This window comes from Helianthus annuus, chromosome 6, assembly GCF_002127325.2.
Source record: "Helianthus annuus cultivar XRQ/B chromosome 6, HanXRQr2.0-SUNRISE, whole genome shotgun sequence".
Lineage (NCBI taxonomy): Eukaryota > Viridiplantae > Streptophyta > Magnoliopsida > Asterales > Asteraceae > Helianthus > Helianthus annuus.
In genome coordinates, this window is record NC_035438.2 from 56,090,722 (window position 1) to 56,108,776 (window position 18,055).

The following is an 18,055-nucleotide window of genomic DNA, read 5'->3' on the forward strand; positions in this document are numbered from 1 at the left end:
CCCCGTGCAACACCAACCTTCACCAACCTCCATTGACCATTTACATTTCAACCTGCAACTCATCGTTTCAAGTTTTCAGATCATCATCACCGTATATCAACATCATCGCATCTACTATTCACCTTCACCTCCGTTCTCCTTCCACCGCACCACCGCACCACCACACTGTCACCTTCATCATCAATCGTTGTTGGCGGCTGAAATTAGAAATTAGGTTTTGTGGTTTGTTATTGCGAAGAAGAAGACGTGTTTCGTACTGTTATTTGTTTTATATAATAATAATAATAATAATAATAATAATAATAATAAATATGCGGTAAGATTATCAAAATACCCCTACCTATAACAGTCAAATAACTGTTGACTGACGGCATGGGGTAAAACTGCGACAGAACATCAACGTTGGGGGGTAAAATTGCAATTATTTCGGTAAAGGGGGTCAGAGTGCCAATTGACCTAAACCACAGGGGGTAAAATTGCAGTTTACTCTAATAACTAATACCATGTGGATTACATATTAATATGTAAACTAGAATTACGACCCGCCGCAATGCGGCGGGAATTCTTTAGTTATAATTAACTCGATTTAGGACGCGAACGTTATGTTGAACCTGTCAAACGGGAAAAAATAGACAATGTAAAAAACGTTCACTCACACACGTACGTTGCGTTGTGTTAACTCGCAAAATTTAGAACGAAATATAAAAACGTTAAACCAAAGACGCACGTTGTGATGTGTTAAGTCACACAATTTAGAACGAAGCATAAAGAGAAAAATTTGCAGAAAATGAAAACTATAAAGGACCAAAGTTGAAAGCAAAAAAAAAGTTGTGAGGATAGATTGCAAAAGATAAAAAAATTTTGTGTTAAAAGTAAAAAAAACAAATAGTCTTGGGTTAAAAGTAATTTATGAAATACTTTTGTGTGAAAAGTAAAAAAATCAAATTTTTTTTTTTGTAAAACCCCCAAAGCGAAGGTTACAACACATAAGTAAAAAAATGAAACTGGTTAAATCGCAAAAGATGGGAACTTTTGAATTAAAAGTGAAAAATCAAATTAATCAAAGGGGTTAAATTGTATAAGATGGAAACTTTTGAATTAGAAGTGAAAAATCAAATTAATTAAAGGGGTTAAATTACCAAAGATTAAAACTTTAAACTCATATTGTCAAAGATTAAAACTTTAGGGTTAAAAAGGAAACAAATATTACGAAAAATTAAAACTTTAAACTCAAATTGTCTAAGATTAAAATTTCAGGGTTAAAAAGGAAACAAATATTAAAACTTTAAACTTAACTTGCAAAAGACTGAAACTTTAGGGTTAAAAAGAAAAAATCCAATTTTTTTTTGAGAAACTCCCAAAGCTAGTGGTACAACTACCATATGCATAAAATAGTTGGTTTTTAATAAGGTTTTAATAATGTACATAACAACAATCAAAATAATTTTGTCAAATTTCTTAGGGGAGATACAGAGAAACAATAAAGAGTACCATTTTCTTTCATTTTAAAGTTATTTTTTTTTTAAATTAAACTCAGAAGAGATACCGGATAACAAGAAACACTACGATTTTCTTTCATTTTAAAGTTAAATAAATTTATTGTTGATTTAGTTATGTCATATACATTTCCTACATATACAAAATTCCTCCTAGAGAAATAGTGCGATGCAACTATTTCCTACATATACAAAAGAAAGTTAGAGGAATAGTGCCACACAACTACTACATATACAAAAGAAAGTTACAGGAATAGTGCCACGCAGCTGCGTGACACTTTCCTATTGGACCAACCGTTTTATTTTTTTATATTCCTTTTAAAATTACGGTTTCGTCCTTAATTTAAAATAAAATTACGTTTTTGCCCCCACTTCAAAATAAAATTATGCTTTTGTCCCTCGCTCAAAATTACGATTTTGCCCTCAGTTCGAAATTATGCTTTTATCCCCATATTACAATTACAATTTTGGCCCCAGTTCAAAATAAATTTTTGCTTTTGCCCCAAACTAAAAACGACGATTTTGCATTTTCGCCCCGTTTATGATTTCGTCTTCAGTTAAAAATTATGTTTTTGCCCGGTTCAAAATAAAAGTATGCTTTTGCCCCCCAATTCAAAATTACGATTTTGCCCCAGTTCAAATTAAAAATATAGTTTTGTCCCCAGCTTAAAATTACGATTTTGTCCTTAGTGCAAAGTTATATTACGATTTCGTCTCTAGTTCAAATTTATAGTATTGCCATCACTTTAACTTTTGGCAAATTACGATTTTACCCAACTCAACAAATACAACTTTGCCCTCAGTTCAAATTACAATATTGCTATCGTTTTAGTTTTTTTTAGCAAAACTATAAGAGTGTTTTTTTAATTGGTTGATGGATTTAATTTTTTTTCCATGTGAAAGAGCTGCCTAACACTCGCTCATTAATTCTGACAAACTACAGTTTTGCCCTGAGCTCAAAACTACAGTCTTGTCATCGTTTTAGTTTTTTTTTTCCTAACAAAACTATAATAATGTTTTTTAATTGATTGAGAATTATTCGGCCATCGCCCCGTAACACGGGGCATCAACTAGTTGTTCTACATAGCTAAAAAAGTCATTCAAGATAAAAGTCTTCAAAAACTAAAAAATGTAACGTCGCCTGAGAGATTCGAACTCTCGCGGGGAAACCCCATGTACTTAGCAGGCACACGCCTTAACCACTCGGCCAAAGCGACGCTATATGCACTTTTCTGCAGTATATTCATATGACTTAAAATTATAATATTTTGATGTAGGTTTATAAGCAAAAAGTGAGATCGTCATTTTCCTTACCCCTCAAGAATTCATTCATTCATTTTACAGTTTTCATTAACAAATGCCAGTTTCCAAAAAAAGCAACTAAAATCACAACACCAAAATGGCTACAATTCAGGCGGTTTTAGGCAACTTAACGGCCGGAGAACGGCAAGTTCTGACGACAGTTAACGGCGGAGCATCCACACTATCACTATTAGGTTCCGGATTCATTGTGCTCTGCTACCTCTGCTTTAAAGAGCTCCGCAAGTTCTCATTCAAGCTCGTCTTCTTTCTCGCTCTATCAGTAACCGCTCTCTCTCTCTCTCTCTATTTATTTCAGATCGCTTTGAATTTCGTAGTTTAGTTGTGCTTTGTGTGTGTAAAATTGGGGAAAATTAACTGTTACGGTGATTAAAGTAGGTTGATCTAGTAGATTGATTTGGTTAGTTAGGGTTTGAGGATCATTTTAATGTGTAGAATGTGATGGTTACTGGTTAGTTGAAGGTTAATTTTGATATTTAGGAACTGGTTGATTGTTTAACTTTTGGATTGTAATGGATCTAGGATGAATAGTTGAATCAGCATTGGTTTTTTTACTAGAATATAGGTTTGATGTGGTGGATTGCATTTAAGTGATATTTGTTTAAGTAGGCATGGTGAATTTTGGACTGGATTAACATAATATGAATTTAGGATTCTAAGAAGTTTTGCTGTTTACCGAATCACTTGTTTCAAAGTGACATGTAGCTTATGCGGAGGACTGTGTTCCTGTGTTGAGAATTGTTTACTCCATTGTGGGGCAGAATTGACTGCTTACAGGTTCTTGGTTTGGGCAAATGCAAACTAATTGCGCACAGTCGCACACTCTAGTCTGCTCTTAAACGGGTTTTTTTTTTTTTTTTTTTTTTTTTTTTTTTTTGTTATTTGTTGATGATAAGGATATAGAGAAAATTTCCGGTGTTCTGTTTACTGTCAATGCTAATTAAGTGAGCAATAGGGGAAAACGATAGGCTAAAGGTAGTCGCTACTTTTAGTATAGGATCATGGGGCATAGAATGTGTTCCATATTCTTACCTGTTGAATGAAAGCTGACCTTGTATAACCATTTCTTCCATCAGTTCTTTATGAAATTACAATCTATTAGCAGTCCAAAATCAAATAGCGGTCAAGGTCCGCTATATGATATTATAGGTTATAGCAGTGGTATAGCGGTGTTATAGCGGTAATTTTTATATCATGCATATTTTATGTATTTATATGTATATTAATATAGAAGAAGTGCAAAATACATTACGGCTTAACGTACATCACGTACGACAACGTGCGTGATTATGTGTATAACGTGCGTGATTAATGGTTTTCAACATGCGTGATAAATGTTTTTAACATGCGTGATTTGGGTTTTTGAGTTTATAATGTGCCTGATTTTCAAAATAACGTGCGTAATTTGGTCGCATACTGGTCATACGTTAAGCCGTAATGTACGTTAACTGGCCTCATAAATATATATATTGAAAAATATTAATAATAATATCAAAATTTATAGTAATATCATATTATCATGCAAAATGTTAGTAGTAATATCAAAATCCAAAACATGAACTGAGGAAGTCCAGCGATTTAGAGATTTAGGTTTAATTTTGTTGAATGATGAACTGATGAAGAACCAGCGAATGAAGACTTTTGGTCTCGATGTAGGTTTAATTTTGAGTTTGGGCCTTTACTTTTGGGTTTATTTATTAACAAAAAGTTGATCAATGTGGGCTTTACCTTACTTTTGGCCTGAAATAAGAAAAACCGCTAAAAGCAGTGCTACGACCGCTATACGGGTTTCAAAATAGCGGGATTTAGCAGCGCTAATAGCGGGACCGCTATTTGGACCACTATGGGTTCGTATGTCCGCTAAGCGCTATAGCGGCGCTATAGCACCGCTATAGTACGCTATTGACTGCATAGAATTTACAATATTCATGGGGCATAGAAAGTATTCCATTTTTGTCATGCCTCTATCAGTTTCTATTTAGTGCTGGAAGATCAATAGATGGGAAATAACTTATGTTTTTCTTTCTTTTCTGTTCTTGGTGCAGGATATGCTTTGTAGCTTTTTCAGCATTGTCGGGTATGGATGTTAAAATGAAGTGAAATTGTTTGCTTCATCTGATAAGAGTTCTGTATATTCTAACATGGTCTTTTTTTGTATACATAGTGATCCATCTAAATGGTTCTTATGTTATATCCTGGGCTATATCCTGCTAAAATAGTTTTTTCTATATGCAGTGATCCATCTAAAGGATTCTTCTGTTATGCTCAGGGCTATAGCACTCATTTCTTCTGTGTGGCATCTTTCTTATGGACTACTACCATTGCGTTTACTCTTCACCGTACAGTTGTCAAACACAAAACTGATGTCGAGGATTTTGAGCCCATGTTTCACTTGTATGTTTGGGGTACGTACTGACTTTCAGTGTGTATACATGCAAAATTTGTACTTGATTACATAGTTGATAAATTTTGACTGATACATTGATAAACGGTTTGCTTACTTCATTCCTTTCGAGTCATTTCATTGTCCTCATTACAAAAGCTGACATTGATTTTTTCTGTCAGGAACATCGGTTGTTATGACGGTTTTAAGATCTATTGGTAATGAACATGGACATGTAGGCCACATAGGTCGCGTAGCTGCATGGTGCTGGACAGAAACTGGACGAACAGGAAAGGCAAGTATGAATTGGTCTTTGTTTGGCTATAAGATTTTTTTTGTTTATGGTAATTTATTCATGTTCTACGTGTCTCTTGGTTGGAAATATGTTTATCTGCTATTCATTTTGCAAATAGATTAGAAATATAATGATATTGACTACTGTTGCATACTTTGAGTCGTTTCCAGTAGCAGATATTGATCCCATTTAGTAAACGCAATTGTTAAAGGCGTACAGTTCTAATATAAGAATCTTCTTTAGTAAGTCACTGGGATATTCATATTCTACGTCCCCACTTAGATGTCTGACTACCCACTCAATCATTAACATGTCACTTCCTCTTTGATACTTAAAAAGATCGTATACATATACTTATGCAAATTAAATCTTTCTTGGTAAACTATAAATAAGAGTAAATTACAGGTTTTGTCCTTTATGTTTGTCTCAAATTTCAGGCGTTGTTCTTTACCTTTAAAATTGATGAGTTTTGTCCTTAACGTTTCAAAATCCTGCACGTTATGTCCTTTAGGGCAAACCCAGTTAAATTTTTTTTTGTTAAATATGATCATGTGCAAGGCACATGAGGGCATTTTTGTAATTTCATTTTTTAGGGAAATTTATGTAATTAACTTAAAATAAATACCCACCATCTTCAAAAGTTGCAGACCCACCACTTGCCATCACCTACCGCCACCACCTCCCACCCTCACCTGCCGCCGACCACCACCACCTCCCACCCTCCCCTGCCGCAATCACCCACTGTCTCCACCATCGCCTGACCCACCATCACCACTCCACCATCTCCAACATCACCATCAACATAATCCAGTCTCAAACAAAAAATCCACAAATCACTAGGACAGATTTTATGATAGAATATGCATCGATTATTGGATAGTGAATACCAGTCCCAATTTCTTTCATATACATAACATTTTGGGCTGAATAGTAGTCCCGATTCGATCAATTTTGGGAATATTAATATGTTATAACTGATTTTCAGTCTCTGCAATGTTTCCTCTTTATTAGAGACTGGATATTAGTCACTCACACAAGTCAAATAATAATTTGTACCCACCCAGTATCATCCATAACTCATAAATCAGTCTCTGGAGATTAACCATCAGCCCCCAATATGGTCTTTTATGGGAATCACTAGGAATCCCCAAATCTCAAACTATAGTAAAACTAAACTGAATCACTAGGAATCCCCAAATCTCAAAACGGGTCAAATTACAAGTTATGATTTTTGAAAGATGAAATGCAAGTTTTGTAAATTGGTAAATTGCCTGCTGCATCGTCAGTTATGGAAACAGGGGTTGAAGTTTGTAATCCATTAGAGAAGCTTCCACTAGTTCTAAGCGCGGTGGAAGGAAGCACTAGCTTCTCTGATGGTGAACCATCTTGCAAGCCTGAAAGAACCCGTTTCTCTGGTGGTAGATGGTGGTGGTAGGTGGTGTCGGAGCGGAGAGGAGAGTGGAACTCGTCGAGTTGAGAGTCGGTGTCGGAGATTGAACGGTGGCTCGTGGCGGAGCTGTGGCGGTGGTGGTGGGGAAAGTCTCTCCTTCTCTCTTCTCTCTTTCTCAGAACTTCTGATGGATGAACCCTAATGTGCAAATGATGAACCTTAATGTGTAAAAGGTGTAACTGGGTTTTAAATAATGAGGAAAGACATATGGGAGGTGTAATTACATTTCTACCCTCATTGTGCCCTGCACATGACTTAATTTAACTGAAAATTATAACTGGGTTTGCCATAAAGGACATAACATGCAATATTTTCAAACATTAAGTACAAAAGTCATCAATTTTGAAGGTAAAGGACAGCGCTTGAAATTTGGGACAAACATAAAGGACAAAACTTGTAATAAACTCTAGATTTTAACTTACCATTGATAATTGCATTGAAAAGGCCTATCGTAGAAAATATATATTCCATTTTATTTGTTGTTGAAACGCACAGTATATGATCAGGCATGTTTATTAAATTTCTGTATTTTTACAGGCTGTCCACTTCTTTACCTTTTATGCACCTCTGTGGGGTGCAATTCTTTTCAATGGAATCACCTACTTTCAAGTTATACGTATGCTAAACAATGTAACTCGTGTAAGTTCACACTACTCTACCGACGTTTATTGTAGCTTTTTGTTTATGTGAGAGACAATAAGACGGTTCAATAAATTTCAGATGGCAGTGGGCATGTCAGATCGTGGGTCCCAGTCAGATACACGAGCAGACATGAAGGTATCGATGTTATGCTTCATCACTTTCATGAGATATGATTAGTGGATTGATTCAGGTTATTGATGCTGGCTCATTGTTGTGTTACTTTATATAGGCTTTGAACCGGTGGGGTTACTATCCGCTCATTCTTATAGGATCATGGAGTTTCGGGACAGTCAACCGCATTCATGACTTCATTGAACCAGGCCATAAGATCTTCTGGATTTCGGTTCTTGATGTTGGAATGGCGGCGCTAATGGTAAATCACCAGATCTCTATTTCTCTTGCGTTGTTTGTTTATATCTAGAGGTGGTGATTTCAACCCATTTGCTTTCGAAAGGGTTGATTCAGGTTATATTTTATCTCTTAATACCTCAAACAGGTAATGGGGCTGTTTGTTTACCTCTTAATGAGGCTCTTAATGGTTCAGACCTCTGACCTCTTACTGGTTCAGCACTTAATGGTCCAGACTGTTTGTTTCACGAGCAAATGTCTGAATGGTTCAGACATTTGCCTCTGAATGGTTAGCATTATATAGGCTCTTAATGGTTCAGACCTCTTACTGGTTTAACACTTAACCATTCAGATGTTGCCAAACGGCCCCAATTCAATTAAGTTTGTTATTTAAGAAAGAGGTCAAAAACCCCAAGTGTATTTTATGCTTACAAGTTACAACCTATTAAATTGTTTTTGTCCAAAAAATAATATTGTTGCAACTTTGTTTTCTTTTTGCAATATGTTTTTTCATAAAAATTTATCAAAATTTTGTTATTCATTGCATCAAAACATGATGCAGGGTCTGTTCAACTCAATAGCATACGGCCTCAACTCTTCGGTACGACGGGCACTCTTTGAAAGACTAGATCTGTAAGTTCTTTTGGCATACATCTTTGACAACTTATTATTCATAAAAAGTATAAATTTGGACAAAAAACGACTCTACCTCTATTATATGCCAGTGCATGTGTTGGTTTAACTCTGTTGTCTACACGATTATATCCAGGTTACCTGAAAGCATCAGAAGATGGTTCCCAAAGAAGTTAAAATCAAGAAGTCAACAAGCCCAACACGAAAGTGAACTCGTCTCTTTGAGGATCGAAGACCAACATCAATGACATATCAAACCCCCTCTCAAAGAGAATGATCAGGTCATCGAATTTTTTCTTTTCGTGACAAAAGAGCTTCCATTTTTATAATGATTCTTGTAGACATTAATGTACGTATGTGTGTTTTTTGAGCTTTAGAACGTAGATTTCTGTGTATACTGATCGTTTAGAATAGCAGTGTGGCATTTACTAAAACAACAATTTTTTGAATTCATTCTGAGATTTTAAATTTGTATGAATTTAAATGTTTTAAAAATATTTATTAAGCATAAAGTACAACTTACGTAACACAAGGTAAATTGAATTGGTAGTTTACTTGTAACGAAGTAAATTGAACTTCAAAAGGTTATAGTATATGGTTACGTGTTAGTCATCATTGTTGTGTACGATTGATGTCAGGGCCGTCTTTGAGGGAGTGCAGGGTGGGCGACGGCCCAGGGCCTAGTCTTCCTGAGGGCCCAGATACATATTTTTATTAAAATTTTATTATATATATACTGAATGAATGAATGAATGAATAAACTAATAAGATTACCGTAAATGAGTGAAATGATATAAATAAAACAAGCTTTCTTATATGACTCCAGCCTAAATCCAACATAAGATGTTGTGGGTCTAAACCACATAAACAATCATATGCATTAAATCTATTATAAATTACAAATTTTCTTCTGAACTTGATATGATTAAATTATAACTTATTATTTTTTTAAAATGTTACTTCTTAATATTTGATGTTTTCTGAAAGAGCTGGTTGAACCTGTATAAGAGACATTTTCATATCTATACATAGTATCTGTTTTGTCTTCGGGTTCATAACAATTATTGTCGCATTATAGTCTATAGACTTTTTACACACGAGTTATTGGCGTTATATTTTAGGGGCCTGATTTTTTTTCTTGCCCTGGGCCCAAAATCTTTTCAAGAATTTCGAAGACGGCCCTGATTTGATTGATGTATTGCATCGAAATAGAGGTTAGGCACAACCAGGGCCTACGTTTGGTGCAATAGTTGGCTTATATTAGCTGGTGGCATCGATTTGGCATTGGCACATTTAGTAAGGAGGTAGTATAGTTTAATGTTTGAATATAGAGTGGGAGTTGGCTACAAAGTCCATATTTTCTACAAAGTGTAAAAAGTCATAAAACACCATAATATTAACTATAAAACACACTTAAACCATACAAATAACAAAGTGAAGATTACTAAAACGCCATATTAACAAATTTACATAATCAGTATTTACTTAAATGATCCTTTATATTAACAAATTTATATAATCAGTCCTTATTAGTTAAAAATAAGAATGTCCTTAGTTTTAACAGATTTTTTTAACGGGCGTTATCTTTTTGGACTGAAGTGACACGTTTCAAAAATATTGAGGACGAAACTAGCATAATTTTTTTTTGGACTGAAGTGACATTTTCCACCAAATCACAGGGACAAAAATGACAGTTAACTCAAAATTAAAATATAACAAATATTATATAATAAATATAAATATATTTGATTTAAACACAAAATTTAAAAATAAATATTCCGTGAGAAATGCGTTGTAAAGTTAAGAAAATTAATTCCGTGAGAAATAAGTATTATAATTCCAACGAAACATTTGTGTGGGAAAGTAGTAGGAAAATCCGTAGAAAATGCGTCAGAAAAGGATTACCCACGAGTAGAATTCCTATAGCCCATTTTCGTGGGAAATCTGTGGGTAACTACAATTTCCCAAAGAAATTGACGTGAGAATAGTAGCAGTTTTCTAGCAGTGCACCCTATTTGAAAAACTTGAGAAGTATTCTGAACCACACATTTTCCTAAGTTTTTCGTAATATACGCATATGTATAGTTTAAAATTGACTGTATACATATATGTATAGGGTTAAGTTCACGTACAGAGTGCCTTATCGTACAAAACGTACGAAAGGCATGAAAAGGCCAAAAACGCGGTGGTATTTTCGTAGTTATTTGCTCGTAGGGTAATTATCAAAATTATTCTAAAAATGATCTTGTAGAGTAATTTTGATCTTGTAGAGTAAATTACTCTACAAGATCAAAATTACCCTACAAGAATATTTTACAAAATTACTCTACAATATCAAAATTACCCTACAAGATAATTTGTAGAGTACTTTTGATAATTACTCTTTGAGTAAATAATTATGAAAATGCTACCGCATTTTTTTTAATATTTTCACCTTATTCGTACGTTTTGTATGATAAGGATATTTGCATTTGATCTTATGTTTATATGTATATTGTCAAATCTTGAATTATACACATATGTATATGGTCAAATATTAAACCATACATATGTGTATATCACGAAAAGATTAGGGAAAATGTGTGATGCAGAATGCTTTTCAAATTTCTCAATTATCCTAGTGCTTCTCACACGATCCTAACCCTATATATATATATATATATATATATATATATATATAAAGTGAAAGTGTAATGTACAATATAGGGGTGTGCAATAACCGAACTGTTAACCGAAACCGAACTGAAAACCGACAAAATCGAACCGAAATTAACCGAAACCGAATTAACCGAAAGTCGGTTAACGGATTTTTTTTACCATCGGTTAACTGAAATTAACCGAACCGAACCATTTATTTTTTTTATATATATTTCTAGCTTTTATACCTCTGTTTCATGTATTTCATGTTTTATACTTTTATTTCATGTAATAATATCTCTTCTTTTATTTAAGCCCTCGTTTCATTTATTTATACCTTAATTTCATTTATTTAAACATCTATTCATGCTTTTATACCTCCGTTTCATTTATTTATACATCCATTTCATGTATTTGTACATCTATTTCATGTATTTATACCTCCATTACATGTATTTCCAAGCAAAAACTTTAGCCATTGTTTGAATGGGTTATTAACCGAAAATTAACCGAACCGAACCGAAAACCGACAAATTAACCGAATTAACCGAACCGATTAACCGATGACTTCGGTTACGGTTACGGATAATGCTAATAACCGAACTGAACCGAATCGTGCACACCCCTAGTACAATATGCCTTATTGTACGAGCATGCGAGATTTGAAGTTCGCACGTTATAAGATTCATAACTAAAAACTCACATGTTATAAGATTTAAAAACTCGCAAGTTGAAAAAACAAAAAAAGTTGCATGTTGAGACATGGAAAAAATCGCATGTTTATAAATGAAAAAATCGCATGTATAAAAAAAATCGCATGGTGAAATTGAAGTTCGCATGTTGTAATTCAATCTCGTACGCAGCGTACATTAACACAAATTGTACGTTAACCAACCCCTATATATAAATAAATATATTAACTCACTACTAGAAAACTGCTGCTATTCCCACGTCAATTTCCGTGGGAAATCCGTGGGTAACTGCGTTTACCCACGGATTTCCCACGAAAATGAGCTGTAGGAATTATGCTCGTGGGTAATTTTTTTCTGACGCATTTCCTACAAATTCTCCTACTCATTTCCCACATAAATGTTTCGTTAGAATTCTCCTACACATTTCTCACGGAATTAATTTTCTTAATTTTCCAACGCATTTCCCACGGAACATTACTTTTTTAAAATTTTGTGTTTAAATCAATTATATTTATTTTTATTATATATATTTTATATATTTTAATTTTCCTACACAATTCCTACCAAAATTTTTATTCTTCCTACACAATTCTAACGGAATGTATTCGTTTTTCCTACATAGCTCCTACGGAAATATTTTTTTCCTACACAGTTCCAACGAAATGTGTTCTGGATTCCTACACAATTTCTACAAAATTAGTTTTTTTTCCTACACAATTCCAACAGAATGTATTATTTTTTCCCACACATTTCCTACGAATTTATCTTTGTTTCCTACACAATTCCAACGGAATGTGACTAAACCTGTTTATTCTTTTTCCTACATGTTTCCTACGGATACATTTAAAAAAATAAAAAAAAAAAACAAAAAATGCTTGTTTTTGCCTGAAAAATGCATAATGATAAATATGATCCGGAACATAAATTTAACAAAAACAAATAACATAAATTCGAAACACATTTAAATTACAAAATCGCCATTATTCACTAATGAATGCTAATTGTTGTTCCTCCAAAATCCAGCATGGGCGAATCCCTGTATATAAAAATAACAAAAATAAGAGACCGAGGCTAAAGACCTGTATATAAAAATAACAAAAATAAGCAATAGCTGTTAGAAATAACAGATATTTTTATAAAATAATAAAATTTATATTTTAGTATCATTAATTTTGTTTATTATGAATATTTGTTTACGATAAATTGGATTCCTACGCATTTCCTACTAATCGTTAAAATAAAAACGAATTCCGTCGGAATTCCGTCGAAAACTTCCGACACATTTCTTACGCATACCGATTCCTACGGATTTCTGACTAATAGTTAAAGTGAAAACGAATTCCGTCGGAAGTCCGTGGGACATTTCTGACACTTTTCCTACGCATAACAATTTGTGGCTTTTTTGTAGCTTTTTTTGTCACAAAACTAAGACCCTTTCTTGTTCGTGGGAATTTTGTGGGAAAAGTGTCGGCATTTTCGTTCGTAGGAAATGTGTAGGAAATTTTGGTAGGAATAGTAGTAGTTTTCTAGTAGTGACTTAGATTCGTTTGTTTAAAACTTTCACAATCTCTAAGGAGGCATTTATATATCTATCTATTTGTTTCATGACCAACAAATGCATACGTGTTCAATAGAAACTTTGTTATAGCGACACAAGAGGTTGCATAAATATATAGCCATAGATAAGCCATAAATAACAATCAAAGTCCTTTTTCAGGCAAGCCACTCCTCACCATCCATCACTTCAATGTCATCAATGTCCATGCTGCAATTTTAAATTTTAACCACATACAGTTAGTTGCATCTTTGCACATCAAATAAACATGGAAAACAATGTTTCCGAAACTCGACATGACTGAAACAGGCATGACACCCGAATACTACGGGTCGCGAAAAGCGGCCCAAACCGACCTAATGCTATGTGAAAAGTGGGCAGTAAGAAAGATGGTAACTTCCATTTTATTGCATAGGCAACATGGGGATTGTAAACAACAATTTTCAGACCAAATTAAAAGAGGTCACTGTATCTGTCACAAAATCTGAAAATGATAACAAGTGCATTATAGCACAAACTGAGAAAACATGGTGGTGGGGACCTCTGTGGTCTCACTGTCATGGTTTTGAAGTCCCATAATGCAATTATGTCTAGTCTTTTTACTAGAATAGGACAAGTCCAATCACAGCTTCATCTCCATTAGTAACTTAAATGGAGCTCTAGTAAGATTTAGTTATAAAACTAAGGGTTAACTGCAACATACTTTCATCCTTTTTACAATGTATGCATTGTACTTTTATTATCATAAGGTGCTAATTCTAATATTTTTCGGACTTAAATCTAAACCAGTTGTACAGATTAGCAAACAACTGGTGGGTTCAAGCTGTCCCACAAACGACAGGAATAAAGAAATTTGCCGTTCAAAAAAAAAAAAAATAATAAAACAAAAAAACAAAACAAAAGCAAACAAGCTAGAAAAATGTCTAACTTAAAACATACATAACTTTTAATGCGCATGAAGTTACATAATCAGTTATAGATGAAAACCACTTCGGATTTTACGGTTTTTCCTTCATATATGAAGCTTTGATAGTTTGATTTTTTACTTTAACAGGTTTTCTCCAAAATTCGCCATTTTAATTAATTCTTTGTTTATCTAAAAAATACGAGGATTGTGTATTTTATTAATTCACGCGTTTTAATTTCTATATTGTCGATTTTTTCGATAGGTGCCAAGATTAGTTTTTTCCTATATTATATGATCATGATATAATACTTGTTCTCATAAAGAAATTTATCAACTTTTTCTATCATGAGTACTTTTTTTTTAAGTTTTATGTTTCCGCTTTGCGTCACATTCTTCCAATATACAATTCCATCAAAATGTAAAAGTATGTGGTAAAAACAAAAGTATGTAGCATCTTGGTGCAAATAGCCTAAAAAATGTAATTCTAGCTAGGAAGAAATAAAATCACTCAAGAAGTGAATGTAAAGTTGATAAGAATAAGAATCTTACCAAGGCAATGCAGGATCAAGAGAAAGTTGGTGATCAAATATGTGTTGGGAACAAGAGGTCTCATTTGCATTGATCAACCATGGTGGGAACTCCATGACTTGCTCAAAAGGCTCATAACACCAATCAACAGACTTTGTCACATCCTCCACTGTTCCAATTTCACTGGTCTCCAAGGACTTCTTGGCGGCTGATTGGGCGGAAGAAACAGGCATCGGGTTGTAGTAAATACTTGTATTTAAGTTGTTGAAATCTTTAAAATTGAGATTTAGCCCCAATGGTTGATTAGGAAGCTGGTCCAGATTATAATATTCTTGATTTAGTGATGGTGGAGGTGGAGGAACAAGAGGCCAGTAGTTGGTGGTGACCATATCCGGATAGACTGGCTTCTTTTCTAGTTCGGATCGATGGTCGTGATTGGCAGCCGCCTTCATGGAATCTCTATGGAACTTGAGGGCAGTGGCAATCTCTCTTCTAGCCTCAGCCATGTTCACAAAGCTTTCTTGGTAAGGCTTGCTTGTGTGGAGTCTCCTTCTAATTTGTTTCTTGGGTTGTGGCTCTTGGGTATTATTATTATGATCACTAACTTTGTTTATCTCCATTAGTCCTCCAATTCTATAACTGCTTTCTTGATAACATGTTGAAATTTGAAAATTTGTGGTTTCACTTTCTGAAAGCAAAAGACACACTTTGCTGGAGGCAGAGTCCACAGATTTCATGAATATAAATAAGTATATGGCTTTCAACTAAATTTTATTTTTATTTTCTTATTTATTACTAAATTATTTTAGAATTTACCCTCTTTAGATTCTTTATTTTCATATGTATAACCAACTATGTCCTTCCTTTCCAGATGTATTTACAAGTATTGGCACCTTCTTTTTCTTGTACCAATCATGATCCAAAATCCAAGTATGGTATTTTATTTGATCCGTATGTATGTACTTATGTATGTAGGAACGTATACAAGCATGCATTATGTATACATGTATGCAATATATATGCATAGATGTATGCATTACGTATACATGTATGCAATATATATGTATAGATGTATGAATTACATATATAAGATGAATGCATTAGTGCATTACATATACATGTATGTACGCGTTACGTATATAAGTATGTATGTACGCGTTACGTTACGTATATAAGTATGCATGGACGGATGCACACATGTATATATGCATGTATAGGATATGCACACGCACCCTATTAAACATGTAAACATATGTTCATCAATATATGTATAGACGCAAATATGAAAATGAATAAATAAACTTTGTACCAATATGATCCATCTCTAGACTGTACTTTCTCTGAGTACAGATAAAAGTAGTCTGCTAAAATCTGAATTTCGCCATACCATTCTACTCAGTGTCTCCAGTTTACTGTTCATCGACATGGCCAGCCCTAAAGGTGGGCGGGGAGGATCACCGGTCAGGGTCCGATATTTCGAAAGACACGTTATTTTTTAAAAAACTCCGATATGTATATGTAAAAATACATAAATTAATAGGGTATACCCATACAAATACCAACATAGACCCACTTACAAAACTATCACTCACAAACATCCAATCAAGTTTCGCCATGTCATCAATCATTTTTCCATCACTCACATCCTTTTTTAGTTGCAATGGTCATCACTCACAACACCCAACAATAAACCCTTACACCCTCTCACATCCATTTATCACTCACAAGCCCATAACGCGTTGATTTTATCACGCACTTGAAATCATCACTCGTGAAAAAGTTGGTGGTGGTGGTCTTCACAATTGTTCCACGCGTTGAATTGGCTATCAAGCGTTGAAAAGCTATCCGCCCCACTCCCCTTACTAGCCCATTTTCATTAGGTTTAAACTTTGGTGAGCCTAATACCCAATTTCGTTAAGGCCTAAGAAAACGTTTTTCGGGGCTCGAACGGGGCATACGAATTCTCAGGGCCCGGCCCTGTTCCTTTATCAAAATAGCTTTTAGAATCTGTTCCACTTTCATATCAAATCCAGCATAGTATATGCAATTATGCATGGCCCCTGACATATTTTAGCAGCATTTAGTTGGTAACAGCCGTTAAGAACATGTACTTTGGTCACAACCACTATTTCCAATGTTAAGCAGCAAAACAAGTACTTTGGTCAGAAATTAAACATACCCTAATTTGTCTAAACAATCAAACCAAACTATATCCAAACATTTTTATAAAGTAACACTAGTAAAATAAAAAAATCTTTGGTTAGCTAGTGCCAACGTAACCTTAGTCATGACTACAAAACCACATCTAACGGACCCACTCAAATAAATAAAAAAAAAGATACATTTTTTTTAACGGCCAACAAAACCTCCAAATGAGTTACTGGCGAAATTCATCACATTGGGATATACTCGTCTCCGAACCGGAGAAACCTTCACCTAGGGCTGAAGCCCGTGAACACTCACCCAAAGACACGACAGTGTGGTGAGGTAAAACCTGCTCAGTTCTAGAATCGAACTAGCGATCGCCGCCTACTCGCCTATGTTGAAGATATGTATGTCCGACCTTAATTAAAGTCAACGTAACTAACTCGGTACGATCCGAAGAGTTACACGTTGGCACACGAATCGTATATGTTCAAGAGTAGGTAGATTATTATTTGTGAAGTAATAATAGTTTAAACCCGAGGGACTTAATATTAATTAGATTATTATTAAGAGGATTATAACTGTATAATCTTAAAGGGCCTTAATGTAAGATTGGGTTTTATAAAAGGATGTTTAAGCTGGAAACCCTAGAGACACTTTTATAAAAACACAAAACCCTAGCCACCCTCCTAACCTTGGCTGCCATCCTCTTGCCGTCGACCAAGCATCGCCGCCGCCTCCTTCTTGGCCGGCTCTACTCTCGGGTATCTTGTGCTCGGTTGTGAACTTCCTACTAGCGAGGATTCGTTGTATCCCGCGTGTTACAATTCCGGTGTAGTCGTCAAATGTTGATTACTAAAACCCTCTATGGTTGTTTATTCTTTTTATTTGTTTATACGTGTATAACCTTGATCCTTATTGGGAATATTTATTAATCGGATTAATAAATCAAATTTATATAATCGGCTTATGGTAAATTATATAAACCGCTTCCGCTATTATTTTGATACCATGATTCCCAACA

The 18,055-nt window shown here is 34.4% G+C and overlaps 2 protein-coding genes and 1 non-coding gene across 5 annotated transcripts; 1 reads left to right on the forward strand and 2 right to left on the reverse strand.

Annotated features, from left to right (window-relative positions):
• Positions 1-2,612: 2,612 nt before the first annotated feature.
• LOC110878922 (G-protein coupled receptor 1) lies at positions 2,613-9,045 on the forward strand. Its single transcript, XM_022127320.2, has 9 exons — positions 2,613-3,078; positions 4,862-4,893; positions 5,052-5,221; positions 5,382-5,494; positions 7,482-7,583; positions 7,665-7,721; positions 7,816-7,959; positions 8,497-8,567; positions 8,704-9,045. The coding sequence occupies exons 1-9, from the start codon at positions 2,896-2,898 to the stop codon at positions 8,813-8,815; spliced, it is 984 nt and encodes a 327-aa protein (XP_021983012.1). The 5' UTR covers positions 2,613-2,895; the 3' UTR covers positions 8,816-9,045.
• On the reverse strand, positions 2,632-2,713 carry TRNAS-GCU. The gene has a single exon. It is a non-coding gene; the product is annotated as a tRNA-Ser (tRNA).
• A 3,729-nt stretch (positions 9,046-12,774) lies between the features above and the next one.
• LOC110874733 lies at positions 12,775-15,618 on the reverse strand. Of its 3 annotated transcripts, none has more exons than XR_004861395.1 (3): positions 14,908-15,618; positions 13,520-13,661; positions 12,775-12,932 (listed from the first exon to the last, which is right to left on the reverse strand). XR_004861395.1 is itself a non-coding variant. In XM_035974770.1 (3 exons), exons 1-3 carry the CDS (start codon positions 15,504-15,506, stop codon positions 12,877-12,879), a joined length of 687 nt encoding a protein of 228 aa, XP_035830663.1. In that variant the 5' UTR covers positions 15,507-15,618; the 3' UTR covers positions 12,776-12,876. The 3 variants fall into 3 exon arrangements, 2 of the variants coding, with proteins under 2 accessions (XP_035830663.1, XP_035830664.1); XM_035974770.1 differs by having other exon boundaries at positions 12,776-12,932; positions 13,630-13,661; XM_035974771.1 differs by lacking the exon at positions 13,520-13,661 and having other exon boundaries at positions 12,776-12,932.
• Positions 15,619-18,055: the final 2,437 nt, after the last annotated feature.

Coding starts and splice junctions, on each gene's coding strand:
- LOC110878922 (XM_022127320.2), top strand. CDS start 2,896: ATGGCTACAATTCAGGCGGTTTTAGGCAACTTAACGGCCGGAGAACGG. Junction 5,222..5,381: donor GTTTCACTTGTATGTTTGGG/GTACGTACTGAC, acceptor TTTTTCTGTCAG/GAACATCGGTTGTTATGACG. Junction 8,568..8,703: donor CTCTTTGAAAGACTAGATCT/GTAAGTTCTTTT, acceptor GATTATATCCAG/GTTACCTGAAAGCATCAGAA.
- LOC110874733 (XM_035974770.1), bottom strand. CDS start 15,506: ATGGAGATAAACAAAGTTAGTGATCATAATAATAATACCCAAGAGCCA. Junction 13,662..14,907: donor CTTGATCCTGCATTGCCTTG/GTAAGATTCTTA, acceptor TTAAAATTGCAG/CATGGACATTGATGACATTG. Junction 12,933..13,629: donor TGACATTGAAGTGATGGATG/GTGAGGAGTGGC, acceptor TTTTATATACAG/GGATTCGCCCATGCTGGATT.